Below are 17431 nucleotides of genomic sequence, written 5' to 3'. Positions count from 1 at the left end.
GTGACCTTCTGTGGCCTCTTTCTGAAATCTGTTCGTATGTGTGCTTGGTGTTTCTATCTGTATTAGAGAAACAGTAAGAAACACGGCACTTAAAAGCCCATCAAGTGCCAGAGGCTGACTTATCCAGGTTTTCATTTTTAGTTCTAAGACTTGTATAAAACTGGAAAAATCGGTTTGCCTCTACTCTTTTTTTTTTTTTTTTTTCAATTGAAAGGCAATCTAAGAATTTGTTATTTCTCTCAGCGATTTAATTGTGCTTTTTTATGAAGTGACTTTACATACATTTTAGACCTCATTTGCTCTACATGTATCACCTTGTCTGAAACATGTCGCACCTGTACACCTGGACGATGAAGTATTCGTTATTTACTCTTGGCATCCAGTTTCCTATTAAAGAGATTCTTTGCAGTTGGCAGACCTATTCGGTCCTAATTACACAATTGCACAGAACAAAAGGATGGGGCTCTCCCCATCAAGGGCCTTCAGCCACTTTCTGCCATGTGTCACTAACACATGAGTTAGTTTTGGAGCTGTCTGCAGTTTTGTCTGCACAGTATTTTGCAGGCAGAGGCTGTGTTTATTAGCTCTGCTTTGGCACCGCACCAGCGAAGTCATACAGCTAGCTCTTGGACTGAGCTGGATTGCAGCCTAGCAGCTTGGAGTGTGGGAAGAGCCTGCCTGTGTCTGCTTGCAATATTCCACATCAACATAATGTAAGAAGTGGGAAGAGGAGCCCCTCTCCCTGGTCCCAGAACGTAAAGCTTTTTACGTATGCCGGCCATCTGGGTGCTTCTTCCAAAAGAATGGCTTAGTCCCACCACAAAATTCTCACTCACCAGATGCGATGTGGGAGAAGAGGGGAGGGTGGCTTCCTCTCTGCCTTTTAAAGATTCAGATTACCATAATGAATTTTGCTGTCTGCAGGCCCCAGTGTGAAGAGCAATGCATAATTCCAGTTGCAGACTGGGTGCACTAATATAGATTTTAACCAAATTTTACAACTTTCTGCTTGAAAATGTAAGGTTTTTATAGGGCTGGGGAGAGATTAACATAAACAAACCATGCAATTACTCTAATCCATTTTTATTGTAGCAGTTCTGTGGGATTTTAGGTGGTTTGTGTTATAGCCTTAATTTTGGTGTTTAATCTGGTATTATAGATCTGACTGGGTTTAAATTCTCTATATCATTTCTTTTAAACAGAATCCTTATATAACTTACGGGAGGAGAACAGGCAGTTGAGAAAAGCTCACCAAGACATTCACACCCAGCTACAAGATGTCAAGGTAGGCTTTACTTTGGGGAGAACTTTAAAGACCTTTAGGAAAATGAAACATTTTCCCAAGTTTTAACAAGCCAGAAATGGGCTATGCTGGAGACTTAGAGTTTCTGATATGTGGCAGAAAGGAGAAGAATATGGCTGAACTGGATTTCTTTTCTTTTGCCACCTGCACTTTAGGGGTACATGCTCATTTGAAAAAAAAGAAAAAAAAAGAAAAAAAAAAAAGGAAGACATGTATTTAGTATAGAAATTGGAAATTTGATTTTGCAAGTTAAGAATTGGGTTTTGGCAATCTAAGTTTGCTGAAATTAATGTTTTCCAGCTCTGTTTTTTAAAAAAGTGTTCATCAACATCTACTCCAACTTCTAACTTTATTTTATAGTTACGCAGATCCTGGCCTCCAAGTTTTTTTCCCTGGCATGCACGCTTTCCCTTTTTAAAGTACATTCCGTGTTAAATAAATAAATGCTGTCATTCCAACTCGGGATTTTCTTTTCGAAATAAATCGAATGATCTTCCTAGTTCAAAATCCCCCAGGCTACCTAATTTACGTGGAGAATGAACTTGATGTGAAACGTGTCATGTTCTTCTTTTTGTGTAGCAACAGCATAAGAACTTACTCTCCCAACACAACCAGCTTGTAGTGACTCTGGAAGACCACAAGAGTGCGCTAGCCGCCGCACAGGTCAGCGAGGCGAGCCGCTCCTGCGAGCCCTAACCTTCTAACCCTTGTTTCTCCGAGTCCAGCCGACTGCAGCGCTGTGCATGTAGCCTTTCGCATGGGGAGTTTGCAGTCAGCACCATGCTGCACACTGCAGGGAAATGCATGAGTTAAAGGGTTGCTTTTAAGAAGAAGCTGCAACAAATCGTAGGGCTGTCGGAAAATAAAAAGCTATATTATAGGCCCAAGAATGCATGTCTTACTGATAAGAAGAGTATCTCTGCTTCCATGAGAGCTGTCAAATACCTTTCTTTCTCTGTCTTCTCTGATAGAACGTCTGTTAGTTTAACATCCCACACTGACATTCACATGTATCACTTAGAAAGACCTGGACGCTGGTGCGCTATAAAGTCTCTTTATGTGTATGGAAGGTTTATAAGGCTATATACATCACGGCAACCGACGTAGAGTATATAGTATGTATGGAGGAACGTAAACTGCAGGTGGAATGTAAATAAGTTTAAAAGAAGCAGAAGCATTACCTTTCTTAAATGGGATTTTCAAGTGAACCCTCCGTGAAGCGCAGACTTTGCTAGAGTGTTGCAGATTCAGTCAGCTGTGCCAGTACAAGCTGTGTAGGCCACTGGGAATCTGAAAGTAGAAGTAATGTTGGAGCAGAGGAGGACTATTGGTGAAAGATCAGAGGGCAAGGCAATGAGGCAGTGTAAAGTTATTTTTATTCCTGACTAATTTTCTTAATCTAAGTGTTTTTACAGTCCACAAAATCATTAGCAGCATTAAAAGCATTGGGTCTCCTTTTTTTCCCCAGTTCTGTTTGTCGGGCATGTCAATATGTGTAGATACTCAAAAACAGTGAAAGACCAGGAAAGCCCCTCATAGACTAAATATATGAAGGATCTGAATTTCCAGCACTAAAATATGCTGGCAGCTAATTTTAAGCTCTTTTCCCACTGGCCACGTTAGGTACTTGGTATGTATTTGCTAATATCTGAAATTCCACAAGGGCAGATACAGGGTCTGATTTAAGGTTCACCAAATCCAAAGGGAACCTCCATTTAGTTCTCCTGGCTTTGATTCAGTTCTTTAATTAGAAAACCTGTGGCGCACAGAGCCTTTCTATCTGCAGCCAGAACGTGGCATTTATCAAAGGGAGAACCTTTCCTTCAAGAGAAGGAAGGTCTCGCACATTCTTTCAGAACAGAAGGTATTTAGCACAGTTGCCTAGTTTCTCCTGCAAACCAGCTACAGAAAGTTCACAAGGGATTATTGCTTAGAAACACAGCTCAATAAATGACCCCTCTATTTCGAAGTGTATTCTAGACATTAAATACTAGTAGTCAATACTGCAATAATGAATCTGTGACCTGAATCTTTAAGGCATTGCAATCTTTGTACTTTTCCATAGCTCAAGCAGCCAGACAGATTCATTATATATTTTTATAAACCCTGTCTTTCTGCCAGTATTAATACCTTTTAAGCTATGGCCTTGAATCACGATGTTCAGCTTAGTGACTCGTGCAAGTGGCATGGAGTACCTGATTCTGATCTGGACGTGCACTGTTTAAATATACCGGTGTATTAGTCTTTCTGCATGGTCAGTGAGTGGAAGGGGGGGGAAAAATAAAAATCAAGAGGCCTGCGTTTTAGTCTTATGTGAAGTAAATACTATTTTTTCCTCTAAAATTTCTTATTGGACTCTCCAGCAGTTAATCAGGAAGCAGAAGTATCCCTCTGGAATGACAAGAGTAATTACTGTGCATTCTGCTTTGCTTTTAGGCCCGTCTGTTTTAATGGATGCCATAGTCTTTTGAAGATGCTTCGAGGTGCGTCTAGCTTCAGAGCTGGTACGCATTGCATCATGTCAATCTGTAGCACTGTGGATATTGTTCTGTATGAGTATTATGCATTGTACATCAATGCATCATGCGTGTCTGCTGTACTATTGATTGCTATGATACCACATAACACACAAAATGACGTACACAGTCACCAAGTGGAACCTGTAGCCACTTTTTAAACTGAATTTTTAAAAGGATTATGAAACGCACCTCTGACTTTAAAATGGGTAGTAAACACACCCACCACCTCCACTGGAGCAACAGAGAAACCCTTTTGTGGGTCACCACTTTTTGTATATGCAGCTGATTGGCTTTTATAAATCCTGTCTATCTCAAAAATTTTACTTTATAACATACTCTTCCTTGTATGTCTGCTGTATAGACAGGGACCGGTGTACCAACCGGTGTGGATTCTCATGGTGGACTTCAGAGCTTTTTGAAAGTATCCTAATCTTGAACAAAGTTAAACAGCAAATCAAATTACAACATTTTACCGTTTCGTTTCAGGAAGACTTTAGACATTGACATTTTCTCTCTTCTCCTTTTTCTTTTTTTGCTCTTCTTTTTTTTTCCTTGCTCCTCACCAATGGTGTACTATGACTTTATTTGCCTCAGTACTGTATGTTGGCTGTTGTCTCGTGTAACACCTGTCTAAATGTTGAGGATTTGGCATTTTCATGACGTGTATATATACTTTAAAACTACTGTTTCTGAAAGAACTGCACTTCTTTCTACCAGTAAAGGAGAAGTTGTGGTGCGCTCGATTTCCCTAGCTTTAGTCTGCCAGGAAAACTGCATCATCCCCTTTTGACAATTCTCCCGCTTGGCATGAATAAGACAAATCTTTCTCTTTGTCCCACAGAGATTTTTCCAATATACTTTATATGCATGTGCACTTTGGCTGAAAAGATCGTGATGAGTCGTTATTATCTAGTGTGTGGAAATAACCCATTTTAAAAGCTCCCATCCCTTCTTCTCCCCAGTATTTGCTCTAATATGAATATTGAGTCTTTCTACCATGTGTCTTGCCAGCAAGCCTACTCCAAGGTGACTACGTTTTATTGAGAAATTGGTTTGAACATACTATAATTAATGTGTTGACTTTAGTCCCAGGTGGAGGAATACAAACAGTTGAAGGACACACTCAACAAAATGCCAAGTTTCCGACAACCTGAGAAGTTAGAACGACCAGATGAGCAACCAGAGGTGCGAGTGGCGTCTCCCCGCAGTGACCTCCCAATGCACCATGAAACCGTGGCTGAAGAGCACGAGGAGGTATAAAGTACTGACTGGCTACAGATGCTATAGGAAATGGTTCTTATTCAGCAAAATACTAGCTCTGTGCTTAATGTCTATTAGAAGCGTATGTTTAATTGTACACGTTTGTCAATTCTTGAATAAAGTGGTAAGGAACAGTTTAATCTTATTGAGTAGTAGAAAAATACATTCACGAAGACCTTTTCTCATTACCACTTTAAACTGGTTTATGTAAGCTGCTTTAAGAAGTTGCTAAAGATCTTAATTTTTTGAATAGTAAGTGGTCTCTATAACTTTAGATATCTCCTGTGTTACAGAACAAGCTTTAACAACTTCTGAAGAAATTGTCTTTTCATGTGTTTTATAAAGTTCCAGTTTCACTTAAGTTTAGTATCTTTAAAATTAACGCTATCTGATGTTCAAAAAGAAAAAAGCAATGTTGTGGTTAAAATCTAGAAGGTACGAAATCAGTTGTGGTTTTGTTTGACAAGAGTTCTTGGCCAGCAGAACCTACAGGAAATAAAAATACAAAGCTTTGTAGATACAGGATTGTAGGAGTTTTTTGTTCCACTTCAGATAAAATGAAGCTTAACCGACTTTATGATGCAGTTGTACAGCACCTTGCCTAGCTGCGCAGCGCCAAGAATCAGGTATTGATACCGTCTGGCGGGAGGCTTAGCTTGTTCCAAAGCAGGCATTTGGCTCTCCTGATAACAGCTTCGCTACTGCAGGCTGGAGTAAAGGCATCCGTATCTGGTCCTTGGCTCTCTTGAAAATAAGTAATCCGTAATATCTTGTGCACACGTAATCTTGTGTGATTTTTGCAGAACGAGAAGCTAAAAGAGAGAGAAGAAATAAATACCCAGGAAAAAGAAGATGGAGCTGAGCCTTTTCATTTGCAAAGAAGGGCTAATGAAGGCCAGCATACCAAAGAACTGAATATCCAGGAGCAGCAAGAAGCTGGAGAGGATGACGAGCAACGTGTTGATCAAGTCGAAGAGGAACGCAAAAAAGAACTTGAAGAGGAAGAAATGGAGCAGGCAGGTCAGCCTGAGCACTTGGAGGAGGAACAAGATCAAGTACCAGAAGAGCATGACTGGAAAAAACAGGAACAGAAGGAAGAGGAAACCAACATGTTGGGCGATCATCTTCATTCAGAGGTATGGAGCTCTTTTCTACTAATTGATTAGATTTGCTGTTTAAATGAGGCATCTCTTGCGATTGCTGGCAGTGTATTGCACTCGCCTGCTTCTAGGTAAAATCAGTGTCATACTTACAGAAAGTTTGGGATCTGGACCACTCGCTGGTTTTTAGAAAAAAATTACCATCATAGAAAATTTGGGACTCCAAGCACTTGGATGCACAGGTTTCAGACTCACCGTCAGCACACATGTACCACAGTGCTGGCCAAGTGCAGCTTAATGAACATTAATTCTGCTGATAAAAAGCAACAGATGGAAAAAAAGAGCAGTCAGATTGAATCTCATCTCCTGCTTTAAATTTGAGGCCTGTGGTGGCTGATGGGAAGAAGATGAGAATGAGACTTATCTTCATCACTGATGGAGAGCTGTCCTGCCTTACTAATTCGATGCATCTCAGCAAATTGCAGTGTGTTTCCTTGTCAGATGTACCTCCCTTCTGTAAACACATTTCCATCTAAATGTTCTCTGTCGTTTGACAGGAGGTTTTTAACTGCAAGATGAACGTGACTAAAATAGCCAGGGGAAATCAGTGCATAGCAATGGCAAGTCTTGCTCTATGCAGCTCTAAATAAAACCTGCAAATCCTGGATTTACATTCTAGATTGGATCTCCAGTGGAGAATATATTTTACTGATCTCACCTCAGGCTTTGTAAATACTTAGTCTCCTAGCAGATTAATTGTATGACTCCGCTGCGATGCGAAGCCGTTGTTGAAGAGGTGCAGCGGGTTAGAACAGCAGCAATAGGTTGAGCTGTGAAACTGCAGTTAGAGTACTGCTGACTGTAACAGTGTGCAGAGTCTCACTTAAGGCTCAAAGCAACCCCGATTGAAATTACCAGGTAAATCAATGGAAACGTATTTTCTGACTTAATTGCCAGCCATCAAAACTTCCTTTACTGGTAATATCTTGGTGGGTTTATCATTATCGACATGTGAGAAAAGCATGCATTCCTCCAGCCCATTATCTCCTCTTCCTTCCTCATGTCCTCCACAAACACCCCAACATTAAAAACGATAATTAAACTTTAAGCAGAGACAAGAAAACTTAAAATAACTTTGCTGTAATTTTGCCTATTGCATGTAGCATCTGCATATTCTTCCTTCTTGATAGGGTTCTGCATGCTTGTTTCTGATGATTGAAATTATGATTAATCTATGACTAACACATTTCTTTGACAGATAACATCAACAAAAGCTGTAACAAAAAGACATAAGCCAGCTTATGAACAACAGCTAGAGCAGCAACATCTTGCAGCCCAGAGAGCAGAGGAAGCCAGTCAGCTACGGGAACATCAGGAATCACTGCACCAGCAAAGGCTGCGAGGACAGCTATTACGGCAGCAACAGCTTCAAGAAAAAGAGCTTCAGCTGCAGAAGCAGGCAGAACAAGGAGAAAAACTCTATAAAAACCGGCTCAGGTTAAATTCTTTTACATGAGTTTGTCATGGTCTGTGCTCTAGGTTTTATGGCTTCCACCGTACCATCTTTGAAAAGAAGGTGGTTTAATGCTATAAGCCTTGACTGCCCAGAAACTAAACTCAGTGAGCCTCATCTTCTTTTCAAGGATAAATCTTACTGCTATTTTAAGGGGATTTTTTCCTTCTTTTTTTTCCCCCTTTTACTATGGAAGCCTCTGAAGCCTGGAGTAATGAGTGCACATTGCCATGTGCATCCTTGAGAGAGGTTAGGGGCTTCTGGAATACAATGCCCCTTGTCTTAAAGCTTGCTTTAAATTAGTAATTATTTTCCACTAAGCAGCAGTTACGATCTTGGAGTACTGAGGAGCTCCAGTATCAGATATATATGAGGGCACCTACGCTAAAGTTTCTCTTAAATGTGAGATACTGTTTTTAAGTAATTCCACAAGGACTTTCTGGACAAGAGCAGCTAGTATTATTTGCGTTGTAGAGATAAAATCATGATTACAGGAGAAACCAGCATCCTGACAGCATCATAGTGTTATTGTGAATGCAGTTACGTTCATGATATTGGAGCTTCTACATGCCTTTCACCCTGCCTGTCGTGTTTCCTTATGCTTCTGCTTAGTTTAAAATTAGTCTAAATCTACCCTTTTCTAGTTTAAAACCATTACCTCTTGTCCTATTGCAGCTGGCTCCGCTAAAAAGTTTGTCTCCGTCTTTCGTGTAGGCTCCCTTTTAAATACTGAAAGGCTGCAGTAAGGTCTCCCTGGAGCCTTCTTTTCTCTGGGCTGAACAACCCCAAATCTCTCAGCCTGTCTTCATGGGAGCGGTGCTCCAGCCCTCTGATTGACTGTGGCCCCGGGACTTGCCCTTGGTGAAGTCCTGCTGGCTGTCCTGAATCACCTCCCTGTCCTCCACGTGCCTTAGCATAGCTTCTAGGAGGATGTGCTCCGTGATCTTCCCAGGCACAGCGGGGAGGCTGGCAGGTCATAGTTCCCAGGGCCCTCCTTTCTGCCCTTTTTAAAAACAGGTGAACGTTTCCCTTTTTCCGGTCTGCTGGGACTTCACCTGACTGCCACGATTTTTCAAATATCATGGAGAGTGGCTGGGCAACTGCATCAGCTAATTCCCTCAGGACTCTGGGATGCATCTTGTAGGGTCCCATTACGTCTGTACAGGTTCCTCAGGTGGTCACAAACCTGATCTCCTCTTACAGGGGAGGGACTTTGCTCCCCCAGTCCCTGCCTTGTGGTCCACCCGCTCCAGCGTTTGCCAGTGAAGACTGAGGCAAACATGTTGCTGAGTACCTTGGCCTTCTCCTTGTCTGTTGTTACCAGTTTGCCAGTCTGTCTCATCGGGGCGGTATACTATCTCTGACCTTCCTTTTCCGGCTGACATGCCTGTAGAAGCCCTTCCTATTATTCTTTGCTTTCCTTGCCAACTTCAGTTCTGTCCACGCCTTGGCCTTCCCGACCCCATCCCTGCACAACTGGCTGGCATCTCTATACTTTTCCCAGGATACCTGGCCCTGCTTCCACTCCCTGTGCATTTCCTTCTTGCCGTTTAGTTTGACCAGCAGGTCTCGACTCAGCCATGCTGATCTCTTGCCCTCCTTGCCTGATTTCTTATACCTGGGGATCAAGAGCTCTTGTGCTCTCTGGGAAGCATCCTTAAAGATCTGCCAGCTGTGTTCTGCTCCCTTGTCCCTGAGGGCAGTTTCCCAGGGGTCCTATTGACTAATTCTTTGAACAGCTGGAAATTTGCTTTCCTGAAATTCCAGGTCCTGACTTTACTCTTTGCCTGACCCATATCCCTCAGGACTGCAAATTCCACCAGTATGACAGAAATGCATGGAGAAATACAAGCAGAGAAGTTAGCACAGTAGGACAAGAAAGTCTTTGTTCTATAAAGTATATGGATGCGAGAAAACATTAGGTAATAGAAAGCTAAACTGGAACCCATTCTGGCAGGAGCTGGGAGAGGCAAAGATGTAGGATGGTTTGTTTATTAAAGCAGAAACATGTTTTTTTGAAACTAAAATGATGTATTGGCATTTAATTTCCTCAGCCAACAGGCCCATTATGATAACATGGACCATGATATCGTACAAGGGGAAGAAGAGCAAGGTATTCACGAAGAGGAAGGAGGTAAGATACAATTTATGTCTTTACCATATTCACAGGTTCCCGGTGTACTGCCTTTCATGCAAGATTTTAATATTAATTTCATATCCAGTTTGGATTCAAGTAAAATACAAACTCACAATTTAAAACCAGAAACTCAAATAATACTGGCTGAACTGAGTGACATACAGGAATTACTAAAGATCATATCCACGTTCTTGACAGTAAAAGTGTCCTTTTGATTGAGCTACTAGGATAGGGCTTTGTGTATCTTGGTTACGTTCCTGGCTCTGCCTGCTATTTTGTTTGATCTCTTCAAATTATATAATCTTTCTGTGTCACTTTCCTGCTAGCAGTAAAACAATTTTGTTAGCGCCTTTTGTTTAGGTAAGCTCTTTAGGTAAAGGCTGCCTACTGCTAAAAGCACGTATGCAAGCTAGTATGTAGGGGACTCTTTAAAAGGCTAACTAGAAACCGCTGTAATACAATAACAATATAAAATATTTGTCAGCTTATGAACGCGACAACCACCACCAGGATGAAGGTGAAGATGATGATCAAAATAATGCAAATGAACAGCAAGAACCAGAGCATCAAGTAGAAAATCAGCAGGCTGATGAATCAGTGAGTATGAATTAGGATGCTATGGATTGCAGTTGTTACTGAAGTGAAAACCCAAAAGTCTCATCTAGTATAATTGCATGTTACAGAAATAAGATGAACCAGAGGTCTGCTAGGAAGACAAGTTTGACAGTTTAAAACTACATCTAAGATCTATTTAAAGTTGTCCTTACTGATTTGGGAAGAAGTCAGAAAAAGCTTCCTTGTTGGAAGCAAGTTGGGTTTTTTTCTACATTCCTTTGATTTGTACTTTAGGTGGAATAAAGGATTTGGACTTAGCTGGAACCTGAACAGGTCAACTTGGATTCAAAAAAGTAACAGGAGCGGTCAGTCAAAAAGAGCGGTGATGCTATTTTTCACGCTGAGTTTAGTTAAGAGGTTATGAGCTAACTCAATAGCCACTGGAGCCAGCTGGAGTCTACAGAAGAAGCATGAGATCTTGAAAGAGGTCATACCTCAGCACTAACACAGCCATGATGTCGTTTACCCGGAGATCTGGATGCAGAATATTCAGTCCTGCGCCTTCCCCCAAGCTCCATCTTACTTGGGGTTGTGGAACACCAAGCATATTGTCTTTACTTCCTTTCCCCTCAGCAAATTAAGCTGTATAGCAGATATTTCTAAAGGATCTTTAACTTCTCAGCTATAAAGAATGTTTTTACTGAACGATAAGCAGAAAGAAAATGCTCATTTTCTGAACCGCAAAGTACGATGACAAGTGAGTGTTGTTTTCTTTTGTTTTATTATAGGAGTAGACAAGGTCAATATTGCAGGACAGACTGGTACTAAAAGACCACATCAGCTCTTTGGAGCCATGAGCATTTAAACTCTTATCTTTTCTCACCTGGCCTTATCAGGCATTGTCAGTTGTCAGATAGTCAGTACACAAAAGGAGTTCTACAGCCGATGTGAAAAAGTCATCAGATTCAATCTGTTTCAAGCAGCCAGGTACCCCTACGCAGTGCTGCCTGTGCTCAGTGCTGCAGTACTTTTTCTTTCAGGAACTGACACTTGTGTATTGGGTAGGGCTTGATCTAGTGACCCCTGATGCCTGTGGAGAGATTCCAGCTGGTTTCAGCAGGTCCGGAGCTGGCTCTAACATAGCTCATGCTAGGGTAGCTTTCAAGGGAAACGGACTCTGACTGTGAGATAAAAATATGTATTTAACATTCACTTCTGAAAATTACAGAAGGCAGCTGTGGAAGATTTGAATCCTGCTGATGACCCCAACAATCAGGGAGAAGATGAATTCGAGGAAGCTGAGCAAGAGAGAGAAGAAAATCTACCTGATGAAAACGAAAAGCACAAGGAAGCCAGTCAGAAACAAGGACACCCAGGAATGGAAGAGCACCTAGTGGTCAGTAAAAGGAAAGGAAGCACCTATAGGCCCTCTTTAAGGATAGTATAGCACAGCTTGGTGAGAGAATGCTGAACTTGGGTTGTTTGGGTTGTTTTTAAGATCTCTTAAGCCATACATGACAGTGCAGGTAAAAGTGTGGAGTCCTTCCTGGTGATGGGCTGGTATGCCTTTCATCACCGGCTCCACCCAGCGAGGCTCTGTAGTCCCGTCGTTCAGGGCCCCTGTATTTACCGTCGCACAAGCCCCTGCAAGAGCACCCGTTCATAAAAAGAGCACCTGTTCATCAGTCCTCGTGTCTTTGCACAAATCCCTTCCGTGCCATCAGCGCTCAGCCAGCTGTAAGCAGCAGCGTCATTCTCCCTCTGTGGCCGTTCCAGGGGATGCTGCGCATTTCAACCGTGTTTAAACTGTAAACTCCTCTAGGCAGAGATAATCGGTATTTTTATGGCATTGGTCTTTAATGGTGTGAATATTTCATTGTCTTCCTGCTTAGTATGGAAAGTCTTGCTTTATTCTGCAAAGTGATTTTTATTATAATTATTCTGCTGTCTATTTTTTAATTTAGGGCAGTTCTAAATCATGTAGCCAGGCTATCATTAATACTAATGAATGCACTATAACTTCTTATGCTATTATTGTTACTTTGGCTTTACACGAAGTTTTAGTTCCAGAACAAGAAGCTTTAACCTTCCGTCTTCTAAAGTTAATAGACATGAACGTGGAACTGAATTTTTATATGATCTTTCTGCAGATGGCGGGAAATCCTGACCAGCAGGAAGATAATGTGGATGAACAATACCAGGAAGAGGGAGAAGAGGAGGTAAGAAAACAGACATAAGCATACATGGACTCGGGTAGCACAGCACATCACCGTTAACATTCACCGTTGGTATCTTTTATAAGTGCCAGATGAACCCAAGTCACTTTGACTCTAAGAAACATAGGATGTCTTTGCCATTACTCTGCTGTCCACTCCTGGACACTGTTGGTGTTACTCGTGCTTATGTGCTGCAGTTCATGCAACAGGGTATTAATTGTGCAGTAACTGAAAAGATTAAGCCTTTGACAACGCAAGGAAGAATTCCTGAAAACCTCAAGCCTTCTGAAGGTCACTGAAAACCTCGTTAACTTTGCATCTCTAATCACATGCTGCTGTTCCAGGCAAACTGGCTTCCTTGGCCAGCTACTTATTCCTTAGCTCTGACTTTGATTTATCTGTGCTCCTCCCAAGCAATGCACGGTCTGTAAGCCCCTCCTATTGGTGGAGTCAGTCAGGAGCTGTTAGCACATCGCTTTGAACTGGAGGGGAAAACGAGGGGAAGGGCCTTTTTCCTCCCGACGCTGAATGGCACGCTCGTTATGCATGCGCTAGCATAAGCTGCCCTGCAGTTCTCCGATACGTACCCAATCAATTGCCGTTTTCTACTTCCTACATAATGATTTACAAAAAGCAACAGGAACAGCTACTCATTACTCCCTTGTGGGGAACACTTTGTCTAGATTAGCTGGTGTGCACTTGGGATCCACTAGTTCAGAAGAAGGTTACTTAAATCAAACAAGGTCGTGAGGAACTGGGGGTAGTCTTGGCAACTGCTCTTTGGCTTACAGGAAATCATTTAATATGTTCTTGATAAAGGACTATAATACTTCCGGTAAGCATACTGGTCAAAGAGTGAGCAGTCATCGAACAAGCAATCAAGAAAGAATTCAGATGCTGTAATCAGGAACAGATTCTGTAGTAGGTGGGCTCAAGTATTGTACCTTGCTGCTGTTCAGATCTTGCCCTCATATCCCTCAAAGCGATGCAGGTTCGGTGGCTGCCCTTCTGCTGGCAGCACTTCCTAACCCCAGAGAGCTTGTTCACCAGCAGCTTTGCCTCCTGTTGGAAGCAGCTGCTGAACGCACTCTCCTGCTAGCGGTGGTGTTGGGAAGGCTGTTGCTGTTGCTGCTGCGGAGAATGACAGCAGCTGCTAGCAGCAGTCTGGTCCTCGCTCTGCGGCAGGGGAGGTGGCAGCACTGAGTGGCGAATGTTTCCCAGCCAGGTGAAGGAGCTTTTTCCCACGGGAGGGCTGTACAGCCTTACAGGAGGAGCATATGACACGGCTCGCAGGACACCCTTTGGAGCAGAACGCAGAACAGCATTCTCCGAAAGACAAGTTTACTTTGAAAAGCATAGCTCTTTCAAAGCTGCACCTGAAGGGACGTGGAAGCGAGGGAGAGGGCTGAACCAGAAAATCATTGAGGTTAAAAAAGACCTTTGAGATCATCAAGTCGAACCGTTAACCCAGGACTGCCAAGTCCACCACTAAACCATGTCGAAGCGATAGCTCAGGACCTGAACATCTGGAACACAGATTCAGCATGGCCTGCTCTTTCCAAGGGTAGAGTTGGGAGAGATTCTTCTTCGCTCCCAGTCCTCCCTTGCTCTTTTGTGGCTTTCCAAGAGCAGTTGGCAGAAGGAGCACTCAACTGCTGGGAAAACGTGGACAAAGTTACCATTAAATACGTGCACTGCACATCGGAGCTGAAACAGTTGTAGGAGCCCAGGGTGGGGTGGAAGGATCGGTATTGTCTCTTTGCTGCATCATGACTCTTACTCTGAAGAACAAGGAGAAAATAATATATATCTGAAGTTAAAACATGGAATGGAAATCTGGAAGTGTTAGCTGATGATGGGAAGGTCTGTGAAAATGGTACTTAAAAGTGAAACATGCTCTCAGAGGAAGTGAGCTTCCCCATTGTTGGGCGGTTGGTTTCCACCCCCCCTCTAACCTCTCCGTGCCCTCTTCTCCCTCTCTTTCAATCTTCGTGCTGTAAAAGTGTCGCTGTGAAAATGCATACATTTATGCCACAGGCTACTTTTTTAAAGGAAATTGAAATATACAGAATGTTTCTGTACTTTGTAGATCCAGGAAGATTTGACTGAAGAGAAGAAACGAGAACTGGAACGCAATGCTGAAGAGCCATATGGTGAAAATGATGAAAATGTAAGTAGTGTATAAACCCACAAACTCGGTGACATGATTAAACACTTAACATAACTGCGATCATGTCACAGTGCCATTATATAATAATTGTTGTAGCTTGCTTTAGAGCACAGACCTTAAAATTTCATGCTGTCCCAACATGCTTTTGCTCATCCTTCCACCCCCACATCAGTTCCTGCTGCCTGGAGGCCTTTGAAAATCTTTCCTGTTTCTGTCCATCGGCTTTAACAACTCCAGCTGACAGTCATTCTTCCTTTCCCTTAGCTTCATCTCATCAAAAATAAACTGTAAGGAAACTGGCAGATGCACTGACTCTGCTGTTCTGGGTTTGTTTGTTGGGTTTCCCTCCCCCCCAATCAGGCAGATGAAAAGAATAACAGAGGAGCAGATCAAGAGCAAGAAATGCAAGAAGAGAACAACCAAAAAGAAGTTCATGAAGAAAATTACGAGGAGGAGGACGAGGAGGAGGAAGGCAGAGCTGTTGCAGCAAAAACTCGTAGACGAGGGGAGATGTAGTCCTCTTTTTTTTTTTTCCAGCACAAAGATTCCTGTGTGTGTTTGTTCTTTTTTTTTTTTTTTTTTTTCCAAAAAGCCCAACAACTTTTTTAGGATATTTAATTTCCCAAAAAAGTTTGTGTTTTAGACTTTTTACTTTTCTATTAGATGGTCTCCTATGTTTATATGAATACGGTATTTTGATACTCTAGATTAGGATTTCTTTTCTATTACAGCTGTACATAAACAGACATCCTATAGGTTTAATTTTTTGTAATTCTGGGCATGTTTTATAAAGGCCATTTTGGAATACACTCTTACCTTGTCCAGGTCCGACAGATGTTTGGTCTGAATTTGGACACGTTCACCATCTGAGGGAACATACCTAGTGCCTAAAGGCCGTCGACGTTAGTCACCCCAGCTCTCGTGGTCTTCCCTGGCAGCTTTGCTGACTAACGGCTGGCCGCTGCCTGCCCCGGGCAGGATCTGCGCTGCTCGGAGAGGCCCAGGGGTAGTTTCATTCCTTATAATCTCTTGAGATTCTTCAAATCCTTGCGGACAAGCACATGCCTAGCTATTTGCAGGACCAGGCCTTTTATAGGTGCAGAACTAACATATAAAATATGCAAGTTTTACAAGCCTTCAAAATACAGCCAGGTTAACAGCTGTTAATTTTGGCAGCTGTTTATATACAGTTAAATTATGCATTTATTTTAATGAGCATGCCTAGGTACTTCAATTACATGCACTACATAGCAGATAATGCAAATAGTGGTATGCTGAGATGAGATGTGAGCTACGAACCAATTTAGACTTGAAGATCCATTATGCCAAACCAAAACACTACAGCTGTCATGTGAATGAAGATTTATAGAAGGAACACTTTTTTTCTCCTAGTTAATATATATTAAAATATTTGACCGGAGAAATAAAATGACATTGCCTCAGTGACATGCTTTCTGGAGTCCGTAGAGAGGGTTAAGGCGTATTAACTGCGTTGATACGCTTGGTGCAAGATGTTGAACTAAGGCCTTTACCTTCTTTTACTTATTTATATTTAAGTCTATGCTGGAAGGATTTCTGTGTCCCCTAGTGTGAAAAATCAGACTAGGGAGAAGTCCCACAGAAGTTTTTTTGAACAGCCAACATCTCTAGCACTGCATGCTGAAATGTAAGGGGCGGGGGGGGGGGGAATGACAAAAAAAATTGTGCCTTGGTGTAGGCTACTATGAACATAATCACGGTGCATGAATATATACAATATTTGTATTGGTACAGACCCTAGTTATTTAATATATGTTAAAAGGAGAACGGGAATCTGGATTTCCTAGGCTACGCCCCATTGCTGGAAATGAGGTGCACAGTAGCTCCCCATGAAAGTGTGTGTTAATATATAAAAGGAGAGGGTTTGGGATTTTTCCCTTTTTTAATAATGATGCATAGCAATGTTTTTAGTTTAACTTTTTATATGAATGTAATTTAATTCATTTTTCTACTAACTCAATTATATTATGTTTTATAGCTGGTTTCCATTCTTTGCAATTTTCCTAAATGTCCCAGACACAGTGCTTATGTTTCATAGGAAGATTTTTGTCAGCAGGTATTTTGGGTTTTCTAGTTACCATAGATCAGATTTACCTTATGTATAAAAAAAAAAGTTTACATGATACTGTAAAATGTATAATATGTACATAATCTTCAGAATACAATTATTTTGGTAAATTGGCCTGTATTTTTAATGTCATGGTTGCAGTATTTAATTATTTGAGGCATAATAAAACTTGACTGCAGTCAATAAACTAGAGTATCGTTACTGATCTTTCACCAGTGTGCCGGTGTTTTCGTTCATGCCGCGTTAACGGAGCGCAGCGGAGAGTGGCAGAGGGAGGGAGCTGGCAGCGCCGTGGCGTGTCGGTGAGGGGCACCCGGGGCAGCACCAGCACCGGGGGCAGCACCAGCACCGGGGGCAGCACCAGCACCGGGGGCAGCACCAGCACCGGGGGCAGCACCAGCACCGGGGGCAGCACCAGCACCGGGGGCAGCTTCTGGCGGGCTGGAGGTGCACTCTCTAAACCGTTACCGCGACCGAGGCCCTTCTCCAGCTGGAGCACCAGAGCACCTCAGCCTTCTGGCCCCCCTGACAGGGGCACACAGACGGGCCGC

General features: G+C 42.3%; 1 protein-coding gene across 4 annotated transcripts in view; it reads left to right on the top strand.

Annotated features, from left to right (window-relative positions):
- GOLIM4 (golgi integral membrane protein 4) overlaps positions 1 to 17092 on the top strand; it is a 36640-nt gene extending 19548 nt beyond the window's left edge. The window contains exons 6-16 of one of the 4 annotated variants that reach the window (XM_056358486.1): positions 1203 to 1285; positions 1883 to 1966; positions 4909 to 5076; positions 5886 to 6218; positions 7441 to 7679; positions 9750 to 9829; positions 10317 to 10429; positions 11616 to 11783; positions 12538 to 12606; positions 14693 to 14773; positions 15134 to 17092. In XM_056358486.1, the coding sequence (XP_056214461.1) occupies positions 1203 to 1285; positions 1883 to 1966; positions 4909 to 5076; positions 5886 to 6218; positions 7441 to 7679; positions 9750 to 9829; positions 10317 to 10429; positions 11616 to 11783; positions 12538 to 12606; positions 14693 to 14773; positions 15134 to 15289 (1574 nt within the window). In that variant the 3' untranslated portion in view covers positions 15290 to 17092. Of the gene's footprint in view, positions 1 to 1202; positions 1286 to 1882; positions 1967 to 4908; positions 5077 to 5885; positions 6219 to 7440; positions 7680 to 9749; positions 9830 to 10316; positions 10430 to 11615; positions 11784 to 12537; positions 12607 to 14692; positions 14774 to 15037 lie in introns of all 4 variants that reach the window. The other 3 variants (XM_056358488.1, XM_056358489.1, XM_056358487.1) reach the window with 3 other exon arrangements.
- Positions 17093 to 17431: the final 339 nt, after the last annotated feature.

The sequence above is a fragment of the Falco biarmicus genome, chromosome 13, assembly GCF_023638135.1.
Source record: "Falco biarmicus isolate bFalBia1 chromosome 13, bFalBia1.pri, whole genome shotgun sequence".
In the NCBI taxonomy this organism is placed as follows: domain Eukaryota; kingdom Metazoa; phylum Chordata; class Aves; order Falconiformes; family Falconidae; genus Falco; species Falco biarmicus.
The sequence above is the reverse complement of the archived record's forward strand: the minus strand, read 5'-3'. Positions and strand labels throughout refer to the sequence as shown.